The sequence below is a fragment of the Phoxinus phoxinus genome (genome assembly GCF_949152265.1).
Source record: "Phoxinus phoxinus genome assembly, chromosome: 3".
In the NCBI taxonomy this organism is placed as follows: Eukaryota; Metazoa; Chordata; class Actinopteri; order Cypriniformes; family Leuciscidae; genus Phoxinus; species Phoxinus phoxinus.
In genome coordinates, this window is record NC_136878.1 from 37,262,059 (window position 1) to 37,282,945 (window position 20,887).

The following is a 20,887-nucleotide window of genomic DNA, read 5'->3' on the forward strand; positions in this document are numbered from 1 at the left end:
GTGGTCCCACAGGGTGAGTTGAAGACAGGGGTTTTTAAAGTGGCTAAATACAAATGTGTGTATTTACTGATTTCTGTATTTTCTTGAAACTGTGTACTTTTGTTTTAATAGTGAAGTGTGTAATTTCTGTCATGAAACAGGCAGTTACAAGTTACAAACATTTCTTCAATTCAAACACAAATCTTAGAGCTACACTAAACTCGCATTAGTTGAGACAATGTTATTCCCGTCTGCTCCGCTCAAACAAACAATTCTAATATGTGCTGCTGGTGGCAGGGAAATTACACACTTTACATTTAATATTTAATTGACCACTGTATTTTCAAAATTCTACTTCTTCAGAACTCACAGATGCACCATCAATCCAATGGGAGTTTCAAGACCATATACAAAACCGTTTTATATCAGCAGGACAGAGAAAAGTGTTCGTGATGTGGGAGGTACTAAGTTATGTCATTTCCCAACACCATCTGTGGTGTCAATATATTTTAGGTGTTGGTCAGACAGGTTTTTTTTTATCTATGATTTCATTTCAAATTGCCCAATGTGTGACAAGATATATAAGATATCTTAACTATTTTATTTGGAACATATTTGTAACCTAATGGGATCCAATAATAATCCTCTAAGAATCAAATAAGATACTTATTTAGAACTAGTGCTGTAAGTCGATTAAAAAAATAACTAGATTAATCACTTTTTTTTCTGTAATTAATCGCGATTAATTGTACGTTTTTACAAGTTTTTAATATATTTTATAATGTAATAATTTCACAGTTAATCTCCAAATTAATGTAGATGCAACATAAAGACAGTATATTTTAAATACTTGTTTAATGGGATCTTTTTATGAATGATGTCTCCCCCAATTTTAACATTAATTATAACCATTCAACATTACAGTGTATTGAAAGCTATAATTTTATTTTTTACATTCATTAGGCTTCAAAAAATATAAATGAAGTGAACTTAAAACAATCCTCACATAAACCAATCAAAAAATATTTTATTTACCTGTCTAACAGGTAGGAAATGTACAGGAATTGAATAAAGTTATCAAACAGTCTGCACTGCATAAATTATAATACAATATAGGTCAATCCTTATTAAAGCTACAAAAGTTATTTAGTTAGAGGTGAGTCATTTTCTTTGTTACTTTTGATATTTTATTAACTTTAATGACACAACAGCATTAGTGGCTGCTGTCACTTTACTGTAAGACCAGCCGCTTCCGAACATGACAAAGATCTCAGGTGCGTCTCATTTTCTCACAACTCTTTACGTTCATTGAAGACTTTATTTAACTAATTTAAAGGTGCTGTATGGAGTTTTCAGCAGCATCTAGCGGTGATGTTTCAGATTGCAACCAATACGTTTACAAGCGAGTGCTCGTGCGCGTGCTTTCTTTTGTTTTTTATTATTATGTGGAGTTTGTGTTGGAGTCTGTGTTGTGCTAGTCGTTTTCTAGTATTAGCACTCCATGTCATAAAGTTGCAGTGTCGTCGCTGTTGAGTGCAAAGTCAGTAGACGAGGCGAGAGGCGAGACGCTCGGGAGCGCGCATGTAGGTCTCAGTCACGTCACTGGATTTCGCGGAAAATCCGACCCGGAGCAACACATAGAAATAGGAATACTTCCTTTCAGAGGTAATAGCAAAACCCGCCAAGTGGATCATTTTATTGTGAGATTACAACCCTTTCACACACAGGTAATAAAAAATGGATTCATTTAGTAGAAAAACTCCATATAGCACCTTTAAGACTGCTATTATGAGGATTCTCGACAAAACCGTCATTTTCGCATAAATGTGTGTGTTACTGTTCGTTCAAGCGTGAAAGAGAACTCGATTCTGGTGCGCTGTCTGTGCACACTGTTACGAACCCATCAAATGAATTATGGATCAACATAACATATAAAAGACCACAGAGATTCGGTGACAGTGTTAATAAATTATTTTAATCAAGTAATACGTCTTGACGTAGGCAGAGCATGGTGGCAAAAATAAGCAAAACATAAACAAAAGAAAACCCTGACCCACACTATTCTTCAAAGCAGATGAAACTTGCCTGCCTCCCGTTCAAAACAAAAGACAGAGTTTGTGTGAGTCTTCCGGGTCCTCTTTCTCCTGCTCTTCACTAATCTCTACTAAATAATATGAAAAACCCATCACCATTTACCACCAGCTCTAAATAAATATAGTAAACAAAAAACAACAAACAGAACTCCCATATCGGGATCGTGCTTGTGAACCCAACATTAAATCAATCTCTAACAAATTCCAAAAGGAAAACAAAGGCCCAGCACGCAGCGGAGCTAGAGTGCTCCGTCTGCCACCAGGAGCGGATGGGAAGTGAGAGAGAGCCACGGTCTCCAGACTGGGCGTCTTTAAGGCAGTTGGCCCGCCCACAATCACAGCCGGCGGGAGCTCACGTGACCTGTATAGAAAATTATAAACAGTAACACGTAACACCCCCACCCTTAAAGAAAATAAATTGGTTTAAATAACAATATAGAAATATACAAACCATTAACGTTCAGCAGAAAAATAAACCTTGCTAAACTGAAACAGAGAAAAAAAATTAAAGGTGCAATCAATACACATTTGTTTTAAACAATTTATTTACCATAATTTCCATCAAGCACGGGACAATGCATCTGCAACTACATTGTCGCGTCCTCGGATGTGCCTAATCTGCAAGTTGTACCCTTGCAAATTCAAGCTCCACCGCATTAAGCGCTGGTTAGAATTGCGCATGCGATCGAGAAAAACCAGTGGGTTGTGGTCGGTGTATACCACAACCGGACATACGGCACCTCCGACATAGACCTCAAAGTGCTGAAAGGCAAGCACAAGAGCAAGGGCTTCCTTTTCTATGGTCGAATAAGCACGCTGATGTCGGTTAAACTTGCGCGAGAAGAAACAGACAGGATGTTCAAGACCCTCCTCGTCATGCTGCAAAAGAACAGCCCCCGCTCCCAGGTCGCTCGCATCAACAGCGAGGGAAAAAGGCCGAGAAAAGCCAGGAGCGGCCAGCACAGGCGCAGTAGTCAGCAATGCTTTAACGGACTCGAAAGCCGCTTGGCTCCGTGAAGTCCAGTCGAAGGTTACTTTTGAACTGAGCAAATCAGTGAGGGGTGAGGCAAAAGCAGAGAAATTTTTGCAAAATGACCGGTAGTAACCTACCATGCCCAGAAAACGGCGGAGTTCGCGACGAGTGGTTGGAGGAGGATAATTCAAAATCGCCTCAATTTTTGACTGGACAGGACGCACCTGCCCACGGCCAACCACTTTACCCAAATACACCACGGTGGCTTGGCCAAACTCACATTTGGCTAAATTGATGGTTAAATTAGCTTCTGATAGCTTGCGAAACACAGTAGAAAGATGGGCCATATGCGAAGGCCAGGTGGCACTATAAATGACTAAATCGTCTAAATAGGCCTCGCAATTAGGCACACCATCAAGAACGCCATTGATAAGCCTTTGAAAGGTGGCGGGAGCGTTCCGAAGGCCGAAGGCCATGGCGGTGTACTGAAGGAAGTGATCAGGTGTCACAAAGGCTGAAATCTCTTTGGCACGGAGTGTCAGCGGAACTTGCCAGTAACCCTTCAATAGGTCGATTTTACTGACAAATACCGCTGAGCCCAAACGATCAACACAGTCGTCAATACGTGGTAATGGGTAGCTATCAGCCTTGGTAACGGCATTCACCCTCCTAAAATCCGTGCAAAAACGCATGGAACCATCACTCTTTGGAACAAGCAAACAAGGCGAACTCCATGGGCTATTACTAGTTTCTGCAATGCCATTTTTCAGCATGAATTTTACCTCATTTTGAAACAACAACCTTTTATGCGGATTTGTACGATACGGATGCTGTTTAATTGGACATGTAACCCCCACATCAATGTCATGTTCAATTGCCGTTGTTCGACGAGGCACATCAGGAAACAAACTCTCATTTTTTTTAATCAAGGAGATTAAATCGTTGCGTTCGAATGTTGATAAATTAGACAAAAATACATCTAAATCATTAAGAACTTCAGAATTCTTCATTCTCCCTTCAATAACCTCCATCGATGGAGTACGACCCTCATCTTCAAGGAAAGGACTCGCCACAGCACCGTGTTGTACTGACAGAGACGCATTTTCTCCTTGTCCCACAACCGCCAGTGAAGAAACAACTTCAGCACCACGCGCCTTGGACAGCGCCGGTTTAGTTGCGCAAGCATTTTCACGGACAGTTGAAGCGCAAGGCGGGGTGAGTTCCGAGATTGAATCTTCTCCTCGATCACAGTACAATTTTAAACGGTTAACGTGACACAGTGTGGTCCTTCTCCTTCGGTCTGGAGTAGAGATGACATAATTCAAATCATTCATTCTGCGAGCAACGCAATAAGGTCCACTATAACGAGCATGTAAAGCGGAACCCATTCCCGGAATCAGCACAAGAACTTTATCACCAGGACTGAAACTTCGGGAAACAGCCTTCTGATCAAACCTCTGTTTCATTCTCTTCTGACAAAGACCTAAATTGTCTCTAGCCAACTGACATGCACGGCTAAGCCTGTTACGCATGGTGGACACGTAATCAGTCAAACTGGAAAACTCTTTAGGCTCGGCGAGCCACGACTCTTTCAACAGTTTTAAAGGTCCACGAACCGTGTGTCCGAAAACCAGCTCTGAGGGGCTAAAACCCAAACTCTCCTGTACCACCTCACGTACAGCGAAAAGAGCAAGCGGTACACCTTCATCCCAATCACGCTGAAACTCAAGGCAAAAACACTTGAGTATACTTTTCAAAGTCTGATGGAACCTTTCAAGTGCGCCTTGAGTCTGTGGACGGTACGGGCTGGAGGTAACATGATGGACAGCGAGCTGACGCATAGCTTGCGCAAACGCACGGGACATAAAATTAGTACCGCGGTCGGTCTGAATGGTTTTCGGAAGCCCAAAAACAGAGAAGAAACCCATCAGGGCTTTAATAATGACAGGAGCTGTAATTTTACGGAGCGGTATGGCCTCTGGAAAACGAGTCAAGCTACACATTATGGTGAGTAACCACTGATTCCCAGATTTTGTTCGAGGCAATGGGCCAACACAGTCTAGTATAACGCGTTCAAAAGGCTCAGACGTAACCGGAATCGGCTGTAAAGGCGCAGGCGGGATCACCTGGTTAGGTTTACCAGTGACCTGACATAGATGACATGTTCGGCAGTATCTCACGACATCCCTTTTAATACCTGGCCAAAAAAAATGGCGTAAAACTCTGTCAGTAGTCTTATTTACGCCGAGATGACCCGCGAAGTGATGGTCATGAGCTATACTCAAAACTTTATCACGAAAAGAAACTGGGACAACAATTTGAAAGAGAACTCTCCACTCATCTTGCGCTGAGGCCATAAGAGGTCTCCACTTGCGCATTAAGACACCATCTCGTAAAAAATAGCCGTGCGGCGAATGCTCAATGTCTTCTTCAGACATAGCATCTGAAAGGAGAGAAGACAGAGACGGGTCAATTTTCTGTTCCTTAATAAGCTGCTCTCGACTCATAGATAAATTAGGAACAGAGGAAAACGACAGTGAAGCAGAATTCAAAGATAAATCACTATCGCTAAAGAGTGAAGGTCGAGCAATAAAAGTATCACTAAGATCAAGTTGATCCTCAATTTCATCTTTTTTTATCTTCTTCGCCATCGCACGAGTAACCACGCTAGAGGTGAAAACCTCAGGGAAATTAATTGACAGGTCATCGGTACAAGATTTTGGTAATGCATGAGACACTATTGGACAAGGTAAAACTTTTCCACCACACAAATCGTTACCAAGCAGCACAGCTACATTTTCAACAGGCAGGGAAGGGCGTACACCCATGGTAACTTTGCCAGTGACTAAGTCAGACATAAGAGAAATCTCATGCAGAGGGACATTAACATAACCCATTTCAAATCCACGTACAAGAATACTATCCCCAGTAAAAGTCTTCTCACTAAAAGGCAACACATCTTGTACGATAAAGCTCTGTGAAGCGCCAGTGTCACGCAGAATTTTTACAGGAATTTTTGAGCGTTCACCGGGCAAAGAGACAAAGCCATCCATTATAAAAGGCGCAAAACTGTGGTTATCAGTATCAGTGTCGTCCCTACTCACAGGCAAGTTCGAAACACACAACCCTACCTCTGATCTACCAGAAACTGGTTGACTCGCTACCTTATTTTTACGTTTCAGAGAATAACACTCTGCCAGAACATGACCACGTTTCTTACAGTACGCGCAGGTCGGAGCTGTAACGTTAGACCCCGACGGACGCCAGTCTGAAGAGCGGCCGGAAACAGGCACGGTTTCTCTAGAAACCTTGGACACATTTGGATGACTAGAAACGTTTTGTGAAAATTTTGAATTAGAAGGAACACGCTTGTGTGTGAGTACATATTCATCCGCAAGTACAGCTGCACGAGCCGGAGTCAGATTCTGATGCTCACTAACATGGGTAGCGACTATTTGAGGGAGACCGTTTTTAAAATCTTCAAGAATAATTAAATCACGAAGAGATTGAAAAGTTGTCACTTCTTGCGAGCTAAGCCAGCGATCGAATAGCATTTCTTTTTCTCTAACATACTCGACATGTGTAAGAGCTTCAGGTCTATGATAATTGCGAAATTTCTGTCGATACGCCTCAGGCACAAGAGCATAAATGCGCAAAACAGCATGCTTAACTTTCTCGTAATCTGCTGCGTCTTCCAGAGTTAACGAGGAATACGCTTCCTGCGCTTTCCCAGTAAAAACACACTGCAACGTCATGGTCCAAATTCCTTTGGGCCATTTAAATGTTGTTGCCACGCGCTCGAAATGTGCAAAAAACTTATCAACTTCGCTCTCATTAAAAGGTGGAACAAGGCGAATGTTACGAGTTATGTCAAATTGATCTTGCCTAACTGAAACACCAGCCTCACGAGCCTTCAGCTCGAGCTCTTTGATACGTAATGCTTGCGCAAACTCAAGATCTTTCAATCTAAATTCATGTTCTCTCTTCTCCCGTTCTCGTACTGCCTGTCTATCAGCCTCTAATCTAGTTTTTTCGCGTTCCCATTCAATTTCCTTCTCTCTTAACTGTAAACGTTTTAATTCTAGTGCTGCTTTACTAGGTGAAGGTGGAGGTTCAATAGGAAAACGCTTACCCTCAGGCAATGTAGATGCATCCGGAGACACTTTCAAAAATACTCCAAGTTCTCGCAAACCTTCAAGAAGCCTATCCTGAAGTTCAGCCTTGGAAGGGTTACCACTCACCTCAAGTTTATAGTGGCCAGCAATTCTTACAAGATCATCACGCGTAGCAGTTAAGAAAACCTCCTGTGAAGGAGCGAGAATGAAGGCATCTAAATTAAACATTGCGAAAAATACGGAATAGGTCCACCCTAAACGAAAAAAAATTAAATATACTATAGAAAAGTCACCGAAAATCCACGGCATAATTAACAAAGGGCGATCACAGCAAACTAATGCGCACTCACAGCGCGCAGTGCGACCACCACAGAAAAAGATTTTCACTAAGAGAAAATCGAAATTACAAAAATGCCAAAAAAAACATTGACAAATATAGTTCAAAACCCGGCTAAGCGAGCCCCCATTTATATGTTACGAACCCATCAAATGAATTATGGATCAACATAACATATAAAAGACCACAGAGATTCGGTGACAGTGTTAATAAATTATTTTAATCAAGTAATACGTCTTGACGTAGGCAGAGCATGGTGGCAAAAATAAGCAAAACATAAACAAAAGAAAACCCTGACCCACACTATTCTTCAAAGCAGATGAAACTTGCCTGCCTCCCGTTCAAAACAAAAGACAGAGTTTGTGTGAGTCTTCCGGGTCCTCTTTCTCCTGCTCTTCACTAATCTCTACTAAATAATATGAAAAACCCATCACCATTTACCACCAGCTCTAAATAAATATAGTAAACAAAAAACAACAAACAGAACTCCCATATCGGGATCGTGCTTGTGAACCCAACATTAAATCAATCTCTAACAAATTCCAAAAGGAAAACAAAGGCCCAGCACGCAGCGGAGCTAGAGTGCTCTGTCTGCCACCAGGAGCGGATGGGAAGTGAGAGAGAGCCACGGTCTCCAGACTGGGCGTCTTTAAGGCAGTTGGCCCGCCCACAATCACAGCCGGCGGGAGCTCACGTGACCTGTATAGAAAATTATAAACAGTAACACGTAACAACACGATACTGGCACGCGTCTTTCTGTGCGTTGTGTGTCATAGACAGGACATACAAAGACAACACGTTCTCTTTTGTCTTGTCAAGGATAGGATAAGGATAAAAGCATTTGCGTGAATAAGAGCGTGGTCATATAATATAACGTTAACCAAAATATGACAGAAAAAAACAGATTCTGCTTTAATTGCGTTAAAAATTTTAACGCGTTAGACTGGACAAAATTTAGTCGGATGCGTTAACAAGTTAACGTTGACAGCACTAAAATGAACTTATCCGTAACATTACACCACCCTCCCGGTAGACGCATCCTTGTGCCGTAACTAAATAACAAAGTCTAAAAGAGGAGGGAGGATGGGGGCTCTGGAGGAGAACATGGAGCTGGAGAGTTATGTGTCCAAGGAGGAGCTGACAGAGGAAGCCACCATGGAGGAGACGATTGAGGGAGGAGCCACGGCGCAGCTGATGGAGGAAGGATCCAGATGCCGACCAAGAGCACAGCCAGAACGAAGGACCACAGAGAGGGAGGGAGGAGCTCTGGTGGAGACTTGGCAGGCGGAACCAGGGGTACGACAGCGAGACGAAGGACACCTAGGTGGAGCCAAATAGCCGACGAGACCGGATGACACCGTAGGTCCTGGAGGCCAAGACGGAGCTGTGGTGCAGATCTGTGGTTTAGGACTGAGGCGGGCCAGGGGTACTGAGGACCAAAGCGGAACCGGAGGGAAGGTGGAGCCCGACAATGCCGAAGCGTGGAGGGACGAAGCGCAGCTGAAGGCTGAAATTCCCTGGCGCATGCAGAGCAACAACAGACAAAGGCAGAGCCAGGGGATCCCCTTGCCAAGGCGGAGCAGGGAGACCGGAAGGCCCAAGGCAGACCCACACAGCAGAGTGGAAACAGAGGGGGGAACTGAGGGACTGAAGGGAGTCAGTGAAGGCGGGGCCGAAGTTCTGGCTGTCTTTGGTAGAGGACGTGGGAAAGGCAAGCTGGGTGGGACCATCAGAGATGCAGGAGATTTGGAGCTGGGCAGGACCAGCGGAGATGCAGGAGTCTTAGAGCTGGGCACGACCTGTGGCAACAGGAGACTTTGGGAAATCATATCTTCCAATCACTCAATTAATATTGTAGAAACCTGGCACAGCTCACTCTCAGCAGCATAAGTATGGGAGGGGCTCCAGCTCCACTCCATGTCCTTGTACACCACTAAAGACAAAGATGGCCTCAGTTGTCTCTGGCTCTGTTCTTGTGGCGGGGTCGATCTTCCTGTCTGCGGTGGGCTTAGGCTCTTGGTCCGTGGTAGGAATGGCTGAAGTTAGGCTCTGGGTTTGGATAGGGGCTGGCGTTGGCCTCATCTGCAAAGCAGGTGGTTAAAAGAAAGTCATTTTTTGCCAGCACCCACTCCATAAACCGACAAAATCCCCCCAGGGACCACACAAGGGATTTTTAGATCTGGCATGCCTAACCCACTCTGGTCCAGATAGTGGGTCAGGCACACCAGATCTAAAAAGTCCCTTGTCTGGTCCTCGAGGGATCACTCTCCTTGCTTCAGCAAAAGGAGGCGCATAGCAGGTAAATCCATAATTTATGGCCCAATCTAATCTAGGTTTAGTGTTTTGTTACGAGTTACCTTTAGTAATCCAAGGGAGAATGCAAGAAGATAATCAAACTGACTTTTAATGGACACCAGGGAAAACAAATCACTACACACTATAACACAACATTACTGTAACGCTAGACAAGGGACTAAGGAAAGTTCAGAGGAATGAGGGAAAATTTGCCATGCAAGTAAAAACTATAAACTATGAAAACTATACAGTAAAGGGCACTATTGCACACCTTCTGAAAGAGTAGAGAATCTTTTGATTAAAACACAGGCAAAAAATAAGCAGAACCAAGCTATAAAAGCATTGCTTATGCAAGATGTAGTCTTGAAAAAAAAAAAAAAAAAAATCAAAATGTTGCTTTTTTTTATGAAACTTACCCACATTCAAGTGTTGATAAAATAAAGAATTCATGAAGCTAGAATAAAACAGTTTTTTTGGTTTCAGATACAACAAAATGTTATTGGGGCCATGAAATGTTTATGAAAATGATCAAAAATGCTGGCGGTTGCTGACAACTTTAAAAAAACAAAGACTGGGGGAAAGACTTAACAACTTACCAAAATCATAAGTCTGCTATTACATATTCATCATGTAAGTGATTAATTATTAATTGAAGTACTGGTTAAAATGTTAATCTGTTCTGTATGTTATGGATTAGTTTCACATTCATTATGAAAGTGTATTTCTTAGTAGTACTTGGGAGGTAAAAAAATAGTTAGGCTACTGCGGGCGCGAAGCCAGTAATGGGCCGGGGCGGCACTGGCCTGCCCAGGCAAGTTTGATCAAAATAAATTTTTATTTTAGTTTTATTATTCAAATGTATTTAAGAAAATATATAAATATAAACCTGATTTATTGATGACTGGTGTGTGCGTTTAATTCCCTACTAGGAGATAAATGTTAGGGAGGTGCAGAGACAACAGGGACCCAAGAGCAGATCAATTAAGAATGGAATTTATTGTCCAAAAGATTGAAGCAAAACAAAACAAAATACAAAATAATTGGTAGCCGAGCCACCAAGTAAGAGGGCGAGGCAGAGTCGAAATCCAATGGACAGGCTTGGGTCAAAGCCAGTAGCGAACCAAACTTTAAGGAAAAGCCAAGGCAATAGTCCAGGACAGGCAGGGGGTCAAAAACCAGGAGAGCAAGCTGAGTCAAGACAGGGAACAGGAACTAAGCAAATAAACAACAAAACAGGGTTAAATAATCAGACAAGGTTTAGCAGCAACCAAAACAAGACTTTCAGGCAAGGGGACAGTGGTGAAACAGACAGAAACCAAGACACACTGACAGAGAACCAAAGAAAGAGAGAAGCATAAGTAGTGGATAAAATCAGTGCAGAAATGGGAAACAGGTGTGTGAGTAATGAGAGTGAGAGCACTAATTAGAATGGGATTCAGCTGTGATGGTAGAGTGAGGTGAACTGACAATCAAGACACAAGACAAACAGCAGAAAGGCTGAAGATCAAACCAGAGTCCTGACAATAAAATGGAACTGTTGAAACGAGTTGTAGAAAGCCTTCCTCCGGGGAACGTAATTGGTTGCTACGGGTTCCGACAGGAAGACTCTCTGGGTGGCGGGCTCTGGCGGCCTTTTTAAGGGGGTCGCACACCGGATGAGAAGAGCAGCGCAGCGCCTCGTCTTTAAAATTCAAACACATTATTCTCTATAAGTGTACACACCGGCGACGCCATTCGCCGTCTGTGCGGCACCATTCGGCGTCTGTCCGCGGCGCCCAGAAACGACTGCAGGACCTTGTTCAAAATCCTGCCGCGCCACAGAGCGCCGCCATGTATAGTTTTTTATATAAAATTTACACTTATTTGTCTCAAATCGTCGTTAATGTATATAGGCTACTGACTTCACCCTGTGCTGTAATAGACATTTAGTTTTACATTCATTTACAGAAATCAGCAGCAGAATGAAAATTGCTGATGTTATTGGATTTTCAGGTGATATTCTCAATTCATTCAGTTAACGGACGCTCTGAGGTAAAGTGTTCAGACTGCAGACTCAGCAACGATTGTATTTAATTGTACAGTACAATCATAACATAGTACAGACATTATCTTAATTCCATAATGTCCTTAAACATAACAATATTGCTGGCCATAAATTGAGAAAGTGTGCATCCGGTCTGCGATACCTTCGAGTTGTCCTAGACGCTGCACTGCGCTTCTCGTCCGGTGTGCGACCCCCTTTAAGGTTTAATTGTTATTTAAGTAATTTTTTTTCTTGGAAAAACTATAGGTCCACTCACTTTTTCACTGGCCCGCCCAAAATTAAATTTCTGCCTACGCCACTGGGCTACTGGTTAGCTAGTACTGCATAAAACAGTGCTATTACTTACTAATGTGTTACCGTTTTTATTTTTTCAATCGCTAGGACCCCAAGGTTTTCACTGAACAAAAACACGTTGTTACTAGTGGTTGACCGATATCTACATCGGCCGATCAGTTTTTCAGTTTAGCCGATGTGTTGGATGCGGGACTTTTATTTTGACAGAGAGAACGCTGAGAACTTTACTTGATAGAACTGTTAAACAAATAAAGTAAACTGTATACAAAAAAGTATTATAGCATTTGCTTTCTCATTTACTGTCAGGATTCAGCAAATACGCATTGATATAATTGAAACAAAATGTTGAAAAAATACTTAAAGTCGGCATGAAATCAAAATTGACCCTATTTACTTTATTGTTAGCGGATATTACTAGTCTTGTGGTGAACAATTAATCCGTGCAAGTTAATACATGGAAAAAAAATTGTTTGCCGAAGTTATCTTTAATCAAAGTCTGAAAAAAAAACTTCCGGGTCTGGAATGGTTCTTTTTCTGATGACTATGGGTGCTTCTCAATTCTTATTTGTGCATCCTCGTTTCCTTTCCTCGTTTCCTTTCCTCGCGTCTCAGCTCCACCCCCTGGAGGACGCGAGGGAAGGGTGCAAGGAAAGGAAATGAGGATGGAGGAATCGAATGAAAGCTTTTTTCTACATTGGAATACTTGATCACTCGAGCGTCACTTTACAGCGTCATCCGCAGCGCTAAAAAGATCTGCCCTTATGTTGTTGAAGTTTGGTTATTTAAGAAATTCATAATAAATAATAATAAAGCAAGATACCCTGTTGAAATATGTGACGTGTGGTTTATATAAACTGCAATAAAATTATATAACTATAAAATTATTGTGACCGATGTAAAGGGGGAGGAGAATTTACACGTGCGTCACGTTAAGTCAATAAAACACTTCCGCATAGGATACACCTGTGTATCCTCGCTCATAGCTCCTCTGGAAGCCTCCTCACTCCTCGATCCTCGCCTCCTCACGGTGCAATTAGAGAATTGAGATGTCCTTCAAGATGGCTGAGCTCGGTTTCCGGGTCATAGGATGGAGGACGGAGGAGCGAGGAGACGAGGAGGGATATTGAGAAGCACCCATAGGCTTGACGGCTTATCGCTTAACCCAGGGTTCACCAAACTCGGTCCTGGAGGGCCGCTGTCCTGCAGAGTTTAGCTCCAACCCCAAATAAACACACCTGAACCAGCTAATCAAGGTCTCACTAGGCATACTAGAAACTTTCAGGCAGGTGTGTTGAACTTGGTTGGAGCTAAACTCTGCAGGACAGCGGCCCTCCAGGACCGAGTTTGGTGACCCCTGGCTTAACCACTCCCCTCAAAACGTTACTCTGCTATGGCCGAGAGATGGAGAGGAGGACCGCTGAAGTAAAACCCTGCCCTCTGTTCAATATTCCGTTTCACTCGGAAATGCGTCACAACACTTGAGAAAAGTCATTTGCAACTTTAACATTTAATTTCACAAACCTTGCAGATAAAGTGGAATTCAGCTGTCAGATCGTCTGATGTGCGCATTTCTAGCCTGCATGAACGTGTAAAGTAACTCTGTGTGTGATGGTCAGTCCGTGTGAATTGAATGCGTACAGGAGATCAACTTCAGCTTCATAGCTCGTTCGACACTCTTTAAAACCTTGATTTCAAACTACAGCTGTGCTGTATTCCGTTGCACACTATATTCATGTCATTTTCACTGTGTGCTGTATGTACAGTATGTTATCTTGTCTTTATTTGAAAAAATATGATTCAGTGAGTACAAATTTACCAGATTACGAGTCCCCTGTTGGTTACAGTGTTTACTCCCTTTTTATATATATATATATTTTTAAACAATTTCTTTATTTGTGAAAAAACTGATTACAGAATCAAGAAGTTTTTCGTCTAAAGTAAGATATATATATAGAGAGAGAATTTTTAAATATAGAAAAATTCTAGAAGTAAGTGTGCTTTGCTGAAGAAGTAGTCCTTGCAAAACTCTGCACTACTAACTCGGCAGTTACTATAGGTCTTTTTTCCGTGACTTCTAGACATCTAACTCCCAATAGAGAGCCTAAGTCCCTACCCTTCCGGTGGACCACCATGCACCTTATTTCGGAAAAATATTGTATGGTAGTCAATGGCGAGAGACAACAAATATTTTGATCTCGTTCTCGATATTCACATAAAACTAAATGTTACTCTTCTGTTTTATGACAAACTGCGACTTTCTTGACTTTCATAATTATCATTTAAATTGACAAACATCATATGTGTAATTCAAGGCACAGTTCAGACGGAATAAAAAGATAAGTTGTCTCTCACCATCATTGACTACCATACATATTTTTTCCGAAATAAGGTCTCATGAGCCGGAAGCGGAGGGGCGGGACTTAGGCTCTCTATTCGGTGCAATGTTATAATGCTGTGATATGGCTTGTTCATGTTGCTACTGTATACCGTTGCTAGGATGTGGCTACACACTTACCATGGTGATACTTGTTTACAACCATGCTGCCATATGCTAGAGTGTGGCTAGACAGTTACATGGTTGAAAGGTATAGACTGGATGTCTGCCCGAATCAAAAGAGCCAACCATGTGTCTCTATGATGTTCTGGTGCTGAGATATGGCTTATTCATGCTGTCATACATTTAGCATGGTGCTCTAAATGGCTGCTAGGATGTGGCTAGAAGGTTTCCAGGGTGGTATTTAAAGACTACTTGCCAGTCTGAGTCAAAAGAGACCACCCAGATGTCTCTACGATGTTCTAATCCACAGGTAACCCTCTCACCTTATTTCAATGGAAATCTATGATGTGGTTGCTAGGGTGATATAACTGGTTGCTAGGGCATTGCTATGTCATTGTTATGCGACTACATATTGGCTGCTTGCTGGGCAGAGTCAAATGAGCCCATCCACAAGTCTCTATGACATTCTGATGTGGAGATATGTCACAAACAAAATAAAAAAAAATGTCTATGGGATTTTTCGCCCGCTGGATTGTACGCCCAATCGTTTATAAAAGTCAGAACAGTGTTGTCCGTTGTCCTCAATAAGCCGCACAATTTGACACTTCATTCATGACAAATGTCGTGGGGTGAGTTAGGTGGCAAAATTTGTAGCCTATGGAAGAAAAAGAAGAAGAAAAAAGTCGATGTATGTGTGAGAAACACAAGATTTTGGTGGTGTTTGTGTCTGAGTGAGAAATAAATTCACGTAATTTGAATGATGTTGTAGTTGAATGCATTTTGTGCCAAAGCAATGATAAATGATCCACCATTTAACTCCGATATACTGCTGTTGTGCTCACTGTGGGAAGTGTTTTGAAAAAGTGACCCAAGTATTGAGAAATATGTCGGAAAAACTGTAATCAGAGTTTCTTGTTAATATTAGTTGTTAGAATTGATAATGCACAACACATTTGATCCTGTGTAGTTGCTCATTAATGTATTACCAAGATCCTTTAAGATTAGTTCCAAAAAATAATAGAAGTTCCCATAGGAACCCTGTATACATTAGGATTTTTTGTCAATCGTGAACATCCTTTCTTTCAGTATGCAAACAGCGAGGCTGTGGCTGACTACAATGTGACCGTGGGGAGAGTGTCTGGGGAAACCATCAATCTGTGTAACAGTTTCAGCACTAAAGATCCATCTCTCACCCTAATCCTGTCTTACTCCGCATACAACATCAGCATCAGGGCTTTGAACAGTGTTGGATCGTCTCCTGTTTCCAGTGTAGTCATTGAGCAAATGGATGAGTGGAGAGGTACATTGCTTTCGTATTTTGTTACATGCTACATGCAGAAGTACTCTGGTTAGCTTTACTTTATGTCCAATGAGTAAACACTCTATATTTGAACATTGAATGAGGTATTATTTACTTTTTTTCTTTTCTTTTTTTTTTAGATTCGTTTGGGCTGTTCAGTGTTAACATAACCAGGAACAACAGTTTCAGTCTGTCCTGGAGCAGCTCGGTCTCTAGCGTGTGTTACTGTGTGGAGTGGTGGGCCAAAGGACAGATTCCAGCTTTCCAATCATTCTACGTGAAGCAGACGCACAGAGAAATAACCGAGAAAACTAAGAGAAGTACTGTTCCCTTTTATTCTCGTATAATAAGTATGAAATAAATGTATAACAGTATATTCGTATAATGGATTAATGGACACTAAAGATGTCCAAAATGATGAAAAAAAAAATTATTAGGAATGTAATCTTAGTTTTTATGTTGTAATTATTGATTTAATAACTCTAAAAACATGGTATAAATAAAAGGGGTATAAGTATCTTGTAAAAAGTTATAGATATTTTAATACATGGGGATACATTTCAGAAGTTTTCAAACTTATTTCTCAAGGTAAAAAGTGTTTTTAATTACTTTTAAGTAAGGGATAATGTACATCCAGCCGGTGGTTCTCTCAAAATAACCCCCGTCAGGATGATGAGGACCATGAGGCGAAGCAGAGGGTTATTTTGATCGAACCACCGGCTGGATGTACATTATCCCACTTATTACACGGCTACTTACCACATAAGTAAATAATTATACACAAAATATTGATCTGAGTTGAAATATTTTATTAGGTCTTCAAACGCAAAGCTTCCGCGGAGAGAGAAGTTGCAGTGCAGCAAGTTGAAACTAAACAGACATAAGAAATACGGTATACAGTCATAACACTTATTACACAGGATTTCGCCACATAAATAATTATGAGGATAAGATGTATTGATATATAATGCCTAGCCTGTAGCCTATACTCTGCTGTTTACATTATGCATTTAAGACTAAATGTATATTTAGTTATAATTTGAAAAACCTTTACTTACCAAAATTAGGCTACATGTTTTTGTGGAGGAAAATTATTGAATCCACCGTAGATGGCTTCAGCGCGGCCCTGCGCTCACTGATGGTGCGTCCAGCAGCACTGAACACCCTTTCACTGCTGCTGCTACTGGCCGGGATGCATATAGTATATAATAGTACTGATCTGGCTAATTTAGCAAGTTTTGGGTAGGATGGTTTGTTGGTCTTCCACCAGTCAAGAACAACCATTTCATTTTCCATAACAGCCTTTTCAATGTAGCGAGTGACCTCGTCATCTTCCCAGTCAGCTTGCCTTACATTTTCCCACTCCGCATAATTTGCCCCGTTTTGCCGGAAGACTAAGTTCGACTCCGGAGAGCTCTGGGTCTCGAATCTCCACATCTGGTGCACCTGAAACCATGGCTTGCAGAAGAGTGCGGAGATGAGCATGTACGGCATTCCTGTCTGAGTGTGAAAACATTCTCAGCTGGTTAAATTTTGGCCAGAGGAATGTTGAGATCTTGTGGAGGTCCTGTATGATCACTTTACGCGCAAGCCAGTCTTCGTGCCGTTTACGCATGACAGCTTGCTGAGGGGAGTCTAGGGCATTGGACTGACAGTGGCATTTCAGTTCCTCACTCCAGAGACACACACTATTAAGTGTTGGATACTTGTCTCCCTCAAGTTCCCGCTGTGCTTCATAGAATGTCTTCAGAAAGTTTATCAAAAAGTTCAGTGTGTCTGGTGCTATTTTCTCTCCCCTCGTGCCTCCAGCTTTTCATGGAGCTCATGATAAATGGCCTGTATAGAAGTCAGTGTGAGGTACACCGTACTGAATCGAGTGTCTCCCATTTGCAGCAATGTTGTTGACAGTTGCGCAGCCAACCCCGACTGTAGAACGTACCTCACTAATGATTTAGCAGCAGAAATGGTATCTCCTATGTCCGGAGCACCGTCGGCTTTGGATAACTCGGCAATGTCGAGTCCATGGCGCAGTACCGTATGAATGAGATGGTCAATGCAGCCCAATCTCTGGTATGGCTGCAGAGCTAATTTAATGTTTGCCCCCTCATCGGTCACCCATACAATTTTGCTGAGAGAGGAAGCGTCAAGGCCAAACTTTGTCACCAGTATTTTCATTATCTCCCATCTGATATTTTCTCCCGTCTTTGCCTCTTCCAAAGGGAACATTGTAGTTGTCAGGGTTTTATTCACCAGTTCCATATCCTCACTTATGAAATGGCCTGTTATTGTCAAATAACTAATTTTACGATAATCCTCTGTCCACATGTCTGTGGTTATTGCGACTGTGCCATCCTTTAACAAAGTCTTATTAAGTTTCTGTACTAAAGCTTCCCTCTTTTCTTCTGCCATGTCAGTGCACCTCTTCGCAATTGTCACATGGCAGTGAATAACAGAATTTACAGGAACCCTCCCATACGCAGCCCCGACAATAATTAGTTCTTGCGCCAGCTCTTCAAACCCCTTGCCATTTACAATATTAAAAGGCCTACTGTCTTTACAGCAAAAGCTGACACACTTCTCCGTCACCGTTTGTTTCACCTTTGCAGGGATGGGTTTTGATGCTGTAACAAACAATGTGATTGGAGGTTGATCCTGGGCACTGGCAGGTGTTGAACAGCTTCGATCAACATGCGTTTTCAGCGACGAATTCCCTGTCATTTTGCTGTCGTACTTTAACAGAATGTCGCATCTTTTGCATTTCACATAGCCCACTGTCTCATTACTCTCATTATGCACATGGTCAAAAGTGTTCCACACCTCAGACTTTGCTTTCTTTATCTGTGCAACCAAAACATAATCACCTGACCGCTCATTTACTGCGCAACTTGGAGCGCAAGCCCGAGCCCGGCCCGTGCCTGTGTAAAATTATAGAAATTAAGACCGAACCCGACCGAACCCATCGGGTTCGGGCAAAGATCTTCAGCTCTGGTGTGTACCATCTGCCCGTCTTCTATGTTGTATGTAGTAGTCTTCATAGCAGTTGTATGTATGATTTATATTGTGAGTAAAAGTTTGCATTAGACCTTTGGATTTTTCTTTGCCTTCTGCCTGCACCACACCGTGACATATAATACATGATCATATATACTCCCATATAAACAGTATACAAAATAGAGCACCATTTACTTGCATTCAACAACTCAGTTGGTATAATAAGTATTATTATAATTATTGTTAGATTGAATTTATTGCCACACTTTAATATGTGAATTGTGTTATCAGAAAACCGGCTTTGATTTGTGCTTAGTGGATAAAACAATGGAGCTGTGCTCTGATTCTTTTGGGAAAAGATTTAAACCATCAAGAGTGTCATCTTGTGGCAGGTCAAATCTTTAGCAGCCATAAACCCAAAAGAATCAGAGAAAAGCTTCTATGATTTAAAAGGCTTAATTTCTCCATCCCTTCAATGGAGTCCAAAACACAGGCAAACAAGGATTTTCAGGACAGCAAGACATGGAAACCAAGATATGGGAAACCAGGATACAAGCACTCAGAATTGCATTGTAACACTAAACAAGACTTTGCAAAGTTAGAGTGAAAACACAGGCAAATTTTAACAAGGGTAATCACACACAGTTGAACATCATCACAATCATGAGAATAGGCAATGGATACTGCGAAATAAAGTTCATAATGGAAAGCATTATCTCAATATCCCTCCTCATCTCCTCGCTCCTCCATCATATGACCCGGGAAAAAAGGAGTTGGGAGGAGAGATCAAGGGCACTCCAGCTGGTGGATGTAACAATACATAAAATATTAATATCTTAGAACAAAATTGATTTGTTACTATTTAAAACAACAACAATAATATATTATAATAAAATATTGATTATGCTAAACTAAGTGTTATGAGCCCCACAAATAACATTAAAAATTATTTTGATTTAAAAACATATTCCTTATAGAAGAAATTCAATGTTAATTCATACTTTTTATTGTTTTTGGAATAAATTTATTGATCTGGACACAAATGAGTGTTACAACATGGAAGTTTGGCTCAGGAGAGAGCTCATTCAGTAGTGGTCAGAAGTGATGTCCGAAGGGGATATTTGATTACAACATCAAAATATTAAGAAAATATTCTATATATTTTTTTATATTTTAAATGTGAAGGAAACACAAAACACTAAATTTGGTTAAAATATTTATCTGACAAAAATAAAAATGATTATTTGTATGAAAAAAATGCATAGAAAACAAAAAACTCATACATTGACTACAACATAATTAGTTATAAATATTTATTTGCTTCTCTCTAGTTTTTGCATGTGTTTATAACGTCTCACTTACATATGTAACCCTTTTTCCCTGAAGGAGGGAATTACGTTGTTTTCACACACACAAACAAGTGACTCCAAGCACAACTATGTAATACGATTACAAAATCTTTTTTAAAAAATGTATAATGTCCAAATGTCCATTTTCCTAGGCCAGACAAACATTTTGGCCACTACTGTATATTATTTAATGCTTTGCTATAAGCATAGTAGATACTTCCATATTTATTTTACCATGATTATAGGTTGATTAAGAACTTTATTTATTAACAGCATTAAGAATTGCAACAGTGTTCTACACTTTTTTTTGTTGTCTTTCTTTGAATTTAGTTTTTCAGCCCTATACGAGATATTATTTCTCTCTGCACACCAGACCATACCTGGACACCTGCGACCTGAAGAATGTGAACAACAGTGAGATGACATATGGCACAGCCCAAGCTTATTTTAGTGAAGGAAGTGAGTCCAAATATTCATAAAACTGCTAATATACAGAATTGTTAATACATTTCCAGCCTGATATATATACTGGTTAGTGCTGGTAGTGTCATTGATTGACTTTATATGTGCTTTTCACTAGCAAAACCTCGCTATTAAGCTGATTGACAAAGGATGTTGTG

At 41.2% G+C, this 20,887-nt stretch overlaps 1 protein-coding gene across 1 annotated transcript in view; it reads left to right on the forward strand.

The window, feature by feature from the left end:
- Positions 1-20,887, forward strand: part of LOC306995550 (interleukin-31 receptor subunit alpha) — a 36,416-nt gene that overhangs the window by 4,478 nt on the left and 11,051 nt on the right. Inside the window, exons 7-11 of the mRNA XM_079607251.1 lie at positions 1-13; positions 343-440; positions 15,714-15,927; positions 16,068-16,247; positions 20,598-20,726. The exon at positions 1-13 is cut by the window's left edge and continues 123 nt beyond it. Of these exons, the coding sequence (XP_079463377.1) occupies positions 1-13; positions 343-440; positions 15,714-15,927; positions 16,068-16,247; positions 20,598-20,726 (634 nt within the window). The remainder of the gene's footprint in view (positions 14-342; positions 441-15,713; positions 15,928-16,067; positions 16,248-20,597; positions 20,727-20,887) is intronic.